Source organism: Perognathus longimembris, chromosome 8 (genome assembly GCF_023159225.1).
Source record: "Perognathus longimembris pacificus isolate PPM17 chromosome 8, ASM2315922v1, whole genome shotgun sequence".
Classification (NCBI taxonomy): Eukaryota; Metazoa; Chordata; class Mammalia; order Rodentia; family Heteromyidae; genus Perognathus; species Perognathus longimembris.
In genome coordinates, this window is record NC_063168.1 from 66,391,609 (window position 1) to 66,404,193 (window position 12,585).

The 12,585-nt window shown below is 38.6% G+C and overlaps 1 protein-coding gene across 12 annotated transcripts in view; it reads left to right on the forward strand.

Moving 5' to 3' along the window:
• The window catches only part of Pum2 (pumilio RNA binding family member 2), an 89,021-nt gene that overhangs the window by 62,846 nt on the left and 13,590 nt on the right, over positions 1–12,585 (forward strand). For 10 of the 12 annotated variants that reach the window (XM_048353363.1, XM_048353364.1, XM_048353369.1 and 7 more), the window contains one exon: positions 12,311–12,578. In XM_048353363.1, the coding sequence (XP_048209320.1) occupies positions 12,311–12,578 (268 nt within the window). The remainder of the gene's footprint in view (positions 1–12,310; positions 12,579–12,585) is intronic. The other 2 variants (XM_048353365.1, XM_048353371.1) reach the window with 1 other exon arrangement.

Here is a 12,585-nt window from a genome sequence, read left to right on the forward strand (position 1 = left end):
TTGGGTCATGGGCCTTAAACTCGGCCTGGGCATCATCCCTGAGCTCTTTGCTCAAGGCTAGTGCTCTGCCACTTTAGGCCATAGCTTCACTTCTGGTTCTGGGGTGATGAATTAGAGGTAAGAATAAAAGTCTGCTTCAAACTCTGATCCTCAGACTTCAGCCTTCTGAGTAGCTAGGATTACAGGTGTGAGCCCTAGTGCACAGCCCTCTTTTCTGATACTAAAATTGTACCCAACTTTGCTCCTTCATATCAATGTCTATGTTACTATAGCTTTTTAAAAAACAGCACTTAAATTACTGGAGGGTAGAGAAAGAAATAGAAAAGAATAAGGAAAGAGAAGAACCTTAGTAGTTTTTTATCCTGAAGTGTAAAAGGATCAGGTTGAAATTCTTGGTTTCATTTCAGCACTATTTAAATGATTTTCTCATGTTATAGTGATCACAAGTTTTAGAGAAAAACAATCATCTGCCTGCAGTTTGGTCATTTTGTCTAAGTTGGCATTTTATGTTTTGATACAGATGATCCTATCTTGCGATGGTTCGCCTTAACAAGTTGTTGCCAGTCCTGGGGCTTGAACTCAGAGCTTGGGTGCTGTCCCTGAGCTTGTTTTGCTCAAGGCTAGCACTCTACCACTTGAACCACAGTGTTACTTCTGGCCTTTTCTGTTTTATGTGGTACTGAGGAATGGTACCCAGGGTTTCATGCGTGCTAGACAAGCACTCTACCACTAAGCCACATCCCCAGCCTGTCTTAACTTTATTTTTTTAACCTTTACAATGGTACAAAAGCATAGATGTGCAATACAACCACATCTGTGTGTGTGTGTGTGTGTGTGTGTGTGTGTGTGTGTCTGTAATTAATTGTAGGTAAAACTCTCATGGACTTTCCTGTGTAGGCTGGCTTCAAACCACAATTCTTCAGCCTCTTGAGTAGCTAATATTACAGGCATTGAGCATTAGCATTGGCTTAAACCAAACTTTATTGCTTTGGGTACAGTATTCAGTGACATACTCAATATTAAAGTAGACTTTGAATATACTATTTCACCCAGTGTGTTAAGTCATATTAGGATAAACTTGTGATATTCAGTAGATTAAGTGTATTAAATGCACTATGGAGCCTGGTACTGGTCACTCATGCCCACAGTCCTTGCTGCTCAGGAGGCTGAGATCTGAGCGTCATGGTTCAAAGCCACTTAACCACCAAAATGCTGGAGGTGGAGATGTGGCTCAAGTGGTAGAGTACTAGCCTCAAGCACAAAAACTCAGGGACAGCTGCTAGGCCCTGATTTCAAGCCCGAGGATCAGCACCAAAATACTCCACTGTGGACTTCATATTTTCAGTTGCTTTCATTGAAATGTCTCATAAATTGAGGCACATCTGTATTTCATTCACACTTTATGGAGAACACTGATTATTTACAGTGTTTATCCTTGTATGATTTTTTTTTTCTTCCTTGAATAACCTTTCTGGTTAAGACCAGTGGCTTCCCATATACTACTCTCAGTATTGAAGTTGCTTTTTTTTTTTTTAAGGTAAAGATACAAAGCTCAATGTGAGTGTCAAACTTAATAAACTTAGTTTGTTGAATGGTAACTATCAGTTCTAAAGATTCTTATAATGTTTAAGATCAAACCCAGTCCAGTGTCTTGCTGGTAGCTTGCTATGCTTATAATCCTAGCTGCTTAGGAAACTCAGGTGGTGGAGGATCTTGCTTTTTAAAGCTAGCAGTAATGTATATAAGACTGTCATCCAAAAAACATGGTTCAAGTAGTAGAGTGTAGCCAAGAAAGCAAGTTGAGCAAGCTCAAAGCTTGAGTTCAAGCCCTGGTATTAGGAAAGAAGATAAAAAGCAAAAGTCATGTCACTGAATTTCCGGTAGCTGCCACATGAAGAGAGATACCAAATAGAAATAATTCGTAAGTTAGATACAATTTTACTCAGTGTCTCACTTGGATTTTAACTTGTAGCTCGAAAATCCCATTCATGATTATATAGCCTTTGAATTTGTTTCTGGTGCACATTTTCCTTTCTTCCATTAACCTGGATTCTATTACTATTGCATGTTTTCTTAATCTTCTTCTTCCCCTGGTACTAGAATTGTAGACTCAGGGCTTCCTGCTTGTTAGGTAGGTTCTCTACTCAAGCCACATACCTAGTCTGTCAGTATGTAATTTAAGTGTAGGGGAGGGGAAAGGAGAACATAAATTTGTTCTACTTAATTTTATATATCACTGACATTGTTTTTCTGTTTATTTGCTCACCTTTTTTCTTGTTCTGTTTTTCTTTTTTTTTTGTCAGTCCTGGGCCTTGGACTCAGGGCCTGAGCACTGTCCCTGGCTTCTTTTTGCTCAAGGCTAGCACTCTGCCACTTGAGCCACAGCACCACTTCTGGCCGTTTTCTCTATATGCAATGCTTGGGAATCGAACCCAGGGCTTCATGTATCTGAGGCAAGCACTCTTTACACTAGGCCATATTCCCAGCCCCACCTTTTTTCTTTTTTACATTTTCATTTCAGCCTCAGATCTTTATTTTACCATTTATGTCCATTATTTGGGGTTTTATTTCTTATAGCATATCTGAGATCATCACTGATTTTTTTTAGACTTTCGATAAGTTTGAAAAATGTCATAAACATAGGTTTATGTGAAAAGTTCCTATGATTTTATTAAAATTTGTATTAAGAACTAATAAACTTATTTTTTAAATTTCTTTATTAATACAAAGGTGATGTTCAGAGGGGTTACATAAGTCCGGTAAAGAGTACATTTTTAATTACTTTTTATCCTTGCTGGGTGCCATTGTCTCATACCTATAAATTCTATCGAGGAGGCTGAGATCTGAGGATCATGGTTCAAAGCCAGCCTAGGCTGGAAGTCTGGGAGACTCCAATTAAGCATCAAGAAAACCAGGAGTAGAGCTATGGCTCAAGTGATAGAGTGCTAGCTAGCTAGCCTTAAGCACAAAAGCTCAGAGACAGCATCCAGACTCTTGAGTTCAAGCCCAGCATATATTATTACAGTGTGAGTCTATTGTACACTAAGTACAAGGATCGAAAAGTAGCTCTGGCCCCACGCCCATGGCTCAGGCCTGTAATCTTAGCTATTCAGGAGGCCGAGATCTGAGGGCCACAGTTCAAAGCCAGCCTGGGCAGGAAAGTCCGTGAGACTCATCTCCAATTAACCACCAGGAAACCGGAAGTGGCACTGTGGCTGAAAGTAGTAGAGCCACTAGCAAAGGAGCTCAGGGACAGTGCCCAGGCCCAGAGTTCAAGTCCCACGACTGACCAAAAAAAAAAAGTAGCTCAGAAATTTTACTAGCTTTAGCCATGTAACTTTTTAAAACAAAAGCAGCATTTCCAATATTCCACTGAAAATTTATTTCCTATTTTCAGACCACATACTCATGAGATTATTTCCTTCTCATGTACCTGGGAATAATAAATCCCATGGAAGAAGGGAAGGGCAAGTGCTTTACATTGTTAAACTACAAAACATGGAAGTTAAACACAACTTCAATAAGACACACCATCTGTACAGGTTGAAAGTATTGCTAATGACCAACTATTCTAGTGTCTAATTTTAGTACAAGCTTCAATTTTTTTCAAGTTTTTAGAAAGAAATCTTAACTAGATTATGATTAGAATCATTTCTAGGTGTATTTTTCCTAGTAGATTAGAAACAAGAAAGCCTAGGTCTTTCTCTGCAGTATTAAAGGTACTCTGACTCCTGTACTCAGGCTAGAGACCCTGTTTTTGTTTGGCTTTTCTTGGTTTATGGTTGATTGGTCACTTTTTTCCAATACTGGGGCTCGAATTCAGGGCTTTTTTGCTCAGTGCTGGCATTCTACCTCGTGAGCCATACCTTCTCTTTCTGCTTTTCACTTATTAATTGAAGGTTTTTCCTGCCCTGGGATTGGCTTCAAACCTCCGTCAAGATTTCAGCCTCCTGAGTAGATAGGATCACAGGTGTGCATACCACTAGTACCTGGCTTTGTTTTTTGTTGTTGGGTTTTTTTTTTTTTGGCCAGTCTTGGGCCTTGGACTCAGGGCCAGAGCACTGTCCCTGGCTTCCTTTTGCTCAAGGCTAGCACTCTGCCACTTGAGCCACAGCGCCACTTCTGGCCATTTTCTGTATATGTGGTGCTGGGGAATCGAACCCAGGGCCTCATGTATACGAGGCAAGCTCTCTTGCCACTAGGCCATATCCCCAGTCCCGTTGGGGTTTTTTTTTGTTGTTTGCTTTTTATCCAGATGTCAATGAATATTCTGGTAGTTGTATCTGAGTGGCTTTATTTCTTGGTGGTTTGGTTTGGTTTTGTTTATTTTGTTGTTGATGGGACTTGAACTCAGGGCCTGGGCACTGTCCCTGAGCTCCTTTGGTCAAGGCTAGCAGTCTACCACTTTGAGCCACAGCTCCACTTGCAGTTTTCTAGTGGCTAATTGAAGATAAGAGTCTCTTGGGCTTTCCTGCCTGGGCTGGCTTTGAATCGTGATCTTTACTTAGATCACAGGCTCCTGCCACCAGCACCTGGCAAACTATATTTTGTTGTTGTTGTTTAAGTCAGTTGTGGGGCTTGAACTCAAGGCCTGGGCTCTGAGCCTAAGATCTTTTGCTCAAGACTATCATTCTACCACTTTGAACCACATCTCCATTTCCTTGTTTTGCTTTTTGTTTTTCCAAAACTGATACTCAGACTTAGTATCTGATGTTTTCACTCATTGGTTGGTGCTGTACCACCTGAGCCACACCTTCAACCCTTTTTTTTCTGACAAGTAATTTTTATCCTCTAGGTTTCTGCATTAATAGATCTATTATTTTGCTGCTCCCAGACAGTGTGTTCTTTGAGCATTGTGTCCAAACCATTATCTTTAGAGTACAGTTGATTAGTAACCCTTATCTGACCAGACATTTCAGGCTGAGATATTTGTATATATTCAGTGAGAATACCTTGGGAATGTAATCTTAGCCTCAACACAAAATTGATTCATATGCACTTTATACACATGGGCTGATGGTAATTTTATACTTTTTTTTCTACTTTAACCTGTCATGTGAGGGCAGGTATGAATTATTTTTACTGATGGTATCTTACTTGCTTGCAAAATTTTGTGGAGTTCACATATGCAGTTTTTGTGTTAAGGTATAGTTAACTGTAGTACACTGTGAAAATGAAGTTTGTAGCACAGAATAGATTGGTTTTATTTTAGCCAAGTGTCTTACATGTACTGTTCTTCAGAGTTAATTACATCTTTCACCATACCTTTCTAGTTCAGCCATTCTCCTACACTGAACAGACCCATGGAGAGAAATAGTATCAATAGTATCGGTAACTAGTGATTCACTCCTGTAAAACCTAAAATACTGAGGAGGCTGAGATCTGAGGGTTGTGATTCAAAGCCAGCTCTGGCAGACAATTTGTAAGAGACTCACCTCCAATTAAAAGCAAAAAGCCAGAAGTGGAGCCATGGCTTAAATGGTAAAATGCCAACCTTGAGCAGCAAAGCCTAGTTGAGAGCATGAATGCTTGAGCTGTGTGTGTATTTTATGATTTCAAGATTACACAAATTTTTTTTTTTTTTTGCCAGTCCTGGGCTTGGACTCAGGGCCTGAGCACTGTCCCTGGCTTCTTTTTGCTCAAGGCTAGCGCTCTACCACTTGAGCCACAGCGACACTTCTGGCCATTTTCTGTATATGTGGTGCTGGGGAATTGAAACCAGGGCCTCATGTATACGAGGCAAGCACTCTTGCCACTAGGCCATATCCCCAGCCCCTACACAAATTCTTATTAATAATCATATGTAAAAACAAAAACAAAAATCTTAGCCAGGCACCAGTGGCTCAGCTCACGCCTATAATCCAAATTACTCAGGAGGCTGAGATAGGATTGCAGCTCAAAGGCAACCCAGGCAAGAAAGTCTGTGTGATGCCTTTATCTCCAGTAAACTACCAAAGAAGCCAGAGTGGAGCTTTGTCTCACATGGTAGAGTGCTAGCCTTGAGCAAAAGAATATCAGGAATAGTGCCCAGGCCCTCATTTCAAGTCTCAAGACTACACTCAAAAAAGATAAGTCAAGTGAAATTTACTTTTTTCCATTGTTCATATTAAGCAACTAGTAGAAGCTTACTCTACTACTCTTTATTGTTTTGGCTAAGAGGTAAGAGAATCATTTTTCAGTGTCTTGTGGAAACTTCATTGTTCATAGAAGGTGGTGTGGTTTTTGCATAAGATAGAATTCAGGTAGTTTTTAAACCACATAAAACCTGCCTTTAATAGACTAGTAGAATTGACAAGTCTATGTACACAAAAATTGATGTAGCATGAGACAAGTCTAATATTTAAAATGGTTTATACATTAATACTTGGTCTTTAAAATCCTCTGATAAATGGGGACAGATTATAAAGTATCTCCTGTAATGATGATTTCTCCCTTACCCACAAAAATACGTACATGTATTCATACGCACATGCATGCATGCATTTGTTCATTCAAGCTTAAGTAATAGACAAAAAAAATACAAATGAAATGGAAAATTATAACCTTTTATTTTGTATTATGGATCTTTTGGGTTATAGCTGTAGCTGATGTGTTAAGTATGTTATGATATTAAATATTTCCTACAAAATAAGGCAGACTACAATTATTCAGACATAAAATGTACTAATTTGTTGGGCTTCTTGAAATAAGTTTCCTTAAACATTATCACTCAAGTAAAATGTAAATGTATGTGTCTCATGAAGCATCATAAAATAGTTCATACTTGCCTTTAAAAAACCATAACGTTATACTGTGTGTATATATATATATATATATATACATGGATACATATATATTATGTATACATACAAAAGGTTATTTTAATGTGAGGGGAAATGAATAAAAAAACATTTGAGTCATGTATATATTAGTCTAGAAATAAATACTTGTCTTATTGCAATTTTTTTCCCCCAGTCTTGGGACTTGAACTCATGGCCTGGGCACTGTCCCTGAGCTTCTTTGTGATTAACGCTACCATTCTACCACTTGCGCCACAGCACCACTTACACCTCTTTCTGTTTATGTGGTACTGAGGAATCAAACCCAGGGCTTCGTGAATGCTAGGCAAGCTATCACTCAGCAACATAATGACATTGCACTTTCATTTTCTTCATCTTTCACCATTTCTGTGCATGTTCTATATGTTTATAAACATATCTAACATAAAGTAGTCTAGCTAATGTATGATTGATTTTTTTTTTAAGAGGGGGAAAATCAAGGATAGCATTTATATTAATTTGCTAGGGCCACTAAAAATTACCACAGACATGGAAAACTAAGCTAGGTGACTTCAAGCAACAGAAATATATATTGCAGTTGTGAAAGCTACAAGTCTGAAATGAATGTAAGTATGGATTGCTATGAAGGCTCTAGAGAAGAGTCTTTGCTAGCTTCTGGTAGTCACTGTGACAATTTTGTCTTCTGTGGCTTGTAGATGCATAACTATTATTCCACAGTGGGCTTTCTCCATAGGTGTAGTTTCACTGGATTAGAACCCCTCTAATGACTTACTTTGTTGTGCTGGTTCTGAAGCTTGAACTGAGGGCCTAAGCACTGTCCCTGAGTTGGTTGTTTTGGGGTATTTTTCCACTCGAGGCTAGTACTCTACCACTTGAGCCATAGCTCCAGTTCCACTGTTTGTTGGTTATTTTGAGACAAGTGTCTCACAGACTTTTCTGCCTAGTCTTACTTTGAACAGTGATCCTCAGATCTCAGCTTTCTAAGTAGCTGGGCTTACAGGTGTGAGCCAGTAGAATCCAGCTCTAATAACTATTTTTTAACTTAATTAAATTTGCAAATGTCTTTGCACATTTACAATCATGTTCACAGGTACTAGAGATTGGAACTTGAACAACTTTGGAAGGAGGGACACAGTTCAACCTTGTTCATCTAACCAAGTACTTCCTCTTAAGCTAGTTGGATAATGGATAGTTAGAAGCTAATCACACCTTAAATGATTTAGTACCCCTGTTAATGCCTTAGTACCTATTTTTACATTCAAGTTATAATTCATTCATAAATGAGGATGAAATTGACTAAATCTTACTATACAATATCTAGTTAATACATGTTCAGTAATTTTGGAGGATAAGTCTTTTTCTTTTCTTTTTTTTTCTTTTCTTTCTTTTTTTTTTCTTTTTTTTTTTTTCCATTCCTGGGGCTTGGACTCAGGGCCTGAGCACTGTCCCTGGCTTCTTTTTGCTCAAGGCTAGCACTCTGCCACTTGAGCCACAGCACCACTTCTGGCCTTTTCTATATATGTGGTGCTGAGGAACCCAGGGCTTCATGTGTACAAGGCGAGCACTCTTACCACTAGGCCATATTCCCAGCCCCCATAGTAAGTCATTTTATTCAGTATATCATAAGAATGATAGTGAATATTCAAGGAATACTTTGCCTTTTTTAAAGTTATGAACAAAAGGATAACAAGGCTGTATTATCTAAATTGAAAGCTAAAGCCAAGGTGCTGGTTGGTTGGTCACGCCTATAATTCTAGCTGCTCCAGAGGTAGATGTCTGAGGATCATGGTTCAAAGCCAGCTTGGACAGGAAAGGCTGGAAGACTTTTCTCCAGTTAACCACCAGAAAATTGGTGGTATTGTGGCTCAAAGTGGTAGAGTTCTAGCCATGAGCAAAATTGCTCACAGACAGTGTCCACACCCCAAGTTCAAGCCCTATGACTGACCAAGGAAGGAGGGAGGGAGGAAGTTGAATAACAATCACAATTGTTTTTCTTCCTCAATGAAATCTGCTATATGACTTGAGCTCTCACAGTCAATCCTATACTGTCAGCTGAAACATGTGCCATCCAAGGTGATTTGTATACATAATGAAAAGTACTGTTTTTGAAATAAATGTCTTTGCCCACTTCTCAACTTTGGTTTGCCTACTAATACCAAGAAACATGCAGATAGATGTGTACTGAACAGTCAGGTTACCCATGACTACTAAAGTATACTGTTCCAAAAATGTTCCAACGTGTTCCACTTTTGAAAAAAAAAATGGGGCTGGGAATGTGGCTTAGTGGTAGAGTGCTTGCTAGCATGCATGAAGCCCTGGGTTCAATTCCTCAGCACCACATAAACAGAAAAGGCAGGAAGTGGCACTGTGGCTCAAATGGTAGAGTGCTAGCCTTGAGCAAAAAGAAGCTCAGGGACAGTGCTCAGGTCCTGAGTCCAAGCCCCAGGACTGGCTAAGCGGGGGAGGGTGGGGGCTGGGAATGTGGCTTAGTGGTAGGTACAGTGCTTGCCTAGCAGGCATTAAGCCCTGGGTTCAATTCCTCAGTACCACATAAACAAAAAAGCCGTAAGTGTGGCACTGTGGCTCAAATGGTAGAATGTTAGCCTTGAGCAAAACAAGCTCAGGGACAGTACCCCGGCTCTGAGTTCAAGGCCCAGGACTGGCCAAAAAAAAAAAAAAAAAAGGTGACATGAAGCTTGCAATACAGCTGAGCTTTAGATGACCTGCCTCTTGCATACAGTGTGATGAGTTTGAGCCCTAATGGGGGTGGGGCAAAACTAAAAGCACTATATGTCTTGGGCTTTATGAACCTTGGACTTCTATGAATTAGATGTAACAATGCCATGAAAGGAAGCACCCTCAGTTTATACTTTTCCTACCCCTTAAAAATTATTTCTACTGGTAAAATTATAAGGTATTTACCTTCATTGAGTTATGAACAGATTTAAAGTAGGCCTATGTAAGGCAAATGCTAATGATGGTCAGTCCTATAATCCTAGAGATGACTGGGGTCAAGGTTCAAAAAAAGCCAAGCAAGAGACCCCAAATTCAACCCTGATACTGGTATAGAAAAAGAAATCCACCTAGGTAAATAGCATACAGAGGCAGCAGCACACTATGTATGCTAAGCTCTGATTGGTAGCTTCCACCTGTAATTCTGTGCAACAGGAGGCTGAGACCTGAAGGATCATGGTTCAGCAACCCAGGCTGAAGACTGGAGACTGTAGCTCTTTAATCTTGTATTGTTTCAGGTTATTTTTTAAATTATCTTAAATTTGTTTTTTTGTGGTTTTTTTTTTTTTTTTACTCCTATTGAAGTTATTGGGAAGGGAAGATATCCATTCCTGGGTAAAATTGTTTCTTTTTTGTAGTTGGGACTATGAATCAAAGCCCAAAACAGTTTTGCAGGTTGAGTGTTGGAAGCTGACAGAATAGAATAAAGGACTGCCTAGCTGTAGTACACATTATAAGGTAGTAGTGAAAAATTAGAGTATTTCTAAAAAAATTTTTAACTGGGTTAAAAAATGGAGTGTATACTGCAGCATTATGCCATCAATTTTTAGTATGAAATAATAAAATAGCCTTTGAAAGGAGAAATACAATTGATGTGTGAAAACCAGATTAGAATGAGAAACCAAACACTCCTGCCCTGGACACAGTGGCTAGAGAACCCCAGGGTAACTCATGCTTATTACATTATTAGAAGAACCAAATGATGATGAGTTGTTAGAAGTTCTCTGCGGAACTGTATAAACAGAAATAATAGCATCTAGAGGATTATACTTTGAGCATTTCTTTCATCCATAGCACTGAAATAGTTACATAGAACTGGAACAAACATGAGGACTTGTTAGTAATACTGATGTGTAAGATGGATTGTTAAATTACACAATTTTAAAGTCATTCTAGAATAAGACTTTCGGCAAGTTAATGTTCCATGAGACATTTATGGTCTATTATCACTCAGTAGATGTTTATTGTGCATCTACATACAATCTGACAGACATCTTTCTAGGCAACAAGTATCTAACATGTGAGCCTGAAATCTCTGACATTGAAGAAGGGGACCAATGACACAGATGTGTAATAAATCTAGGATCATAGAGACAAAGAATGAAAGAAGAAAGCTCTTAACATGATTTGACACTTCAGGATTAAAACCTGTACTGCTCCTTGTCCTTACAGCTCCTTTGTGTAGCTTTGCACTGACAGTGTGTCCTTTGGATCATCTCTACCCAGTGGTTTGGACTATGTAGCATTACTTTATGTTGAGTTGGTATATAATAGCAAAAAGCTGATGATGGATTTATTTTCCCTACTAAAACTGCATTTTATAATTGTCTTTACATTTTTATTTTTTAAAAGGACACTGTCAAGTATTTTTAAACTGTTGATTACAATGATAATAATTCCTACTCGATTTTTTATTTGTTTCTATTAACTGCCCTTTAATTTTTTTAGTAGAGTAATACATAAGTTAGAGGCTTTTTATTCATTTGTCTTAAGTGGTTAATTAAGGCTCTTGGAATAACTTCTGTATAGTTTCTAATTAATAGAGTACTTTTAATTAAAATTTTAAAGCCTTTAAAAAAATCTATAACAAGCTGGGCACTGGTGGCTCATATGTGTAATCCTAGCTACTCAGGAGGCTGAGATCTGACAATCACGATTCAAAGCCAGCCTGGACAGGAAAGTCCGTGAGTCTCTTACTTCTAATTAACCACCAGAAAACTGGAAGTAACACTGTGACTCAAAGTGGTAGAGCGTAGCCTTGAGCAGAAGAGCTCAGGGACAGCACCCAGGCCCAGAGTTCCAGCCCCACGACCAAAACACACACACACACGCACGCACGCACGCACAGTGTGGATTTTTATGTTTGAAGCATTAATGAATTCACTCAGAAATAATTTGCCTTAACATAACATGTGGCAGTGCATTTTTCTTTTTTTAACAACAAAGAAAAATAAACATTTTCTTTGTTTCCTGAAGTTCATTTGGCAGTGTGTTTTTCAGGCAGTCTGAAAAATACAGATTGAACTGTCAGTGTTAATCTATAAACTCTGCAAATAAAGTTTGCCCTGTGTTGGTAAGGATCAAACCCAGAGCCTATCCATCCAAGTAAAGTGCTCTACCACTGAGTTATATCCTCAACCTGCAAATAAATTTTATTCAAACAATGTCAGTGGCTTCAAATCTAAATTTACTAGCTACCTATAATAATGTGCTTGCTTATCAGTATGACAAAGTTTTGTTGATTATTTTAGGATTCTGGTATTGAAATGAATAAGACTACATCCTTTAATTACTTTTTTATCTAAGTTTTAGGGAACAAATACAAAGTTATTTTTCTATTGTTTTTTTTTAATAACAGCTACATACATTATGTGTGTGTGGTGTTTCCTTCCAAGTTTAATTTCCTGTCATTAAAAAAATAGGAATTAATGGGAAAAATACTTTGTTACTGACTGCATTTGTCACTCTTTAGAGTGGCTTCATGAAAAATGCTTACTAAGCGTAGTACTTTGTTCTAGGAGGATTGACAAACGGTAGTGGTCGATATATCTCTGCAGCGCCTGGAGCAGAAGCAAAATATCGAAGTGCTTCAAACACTTCCAGTTTATTTAGCTCCAGCAGCCAGCTCTTTCCTCCTTCTCGACTTCGGTATAATAGGTCTGATATTATGCCTTCTGGCCGAAGTAGATTATTAGAAGACTTCAGAAACAATCGTTTCCCAAACCTTCAACTTAGAGACTTGATTGGACATATTGTTGAGTTTTCTCAAGACCAGCATGGTTCAAGGTAAGTA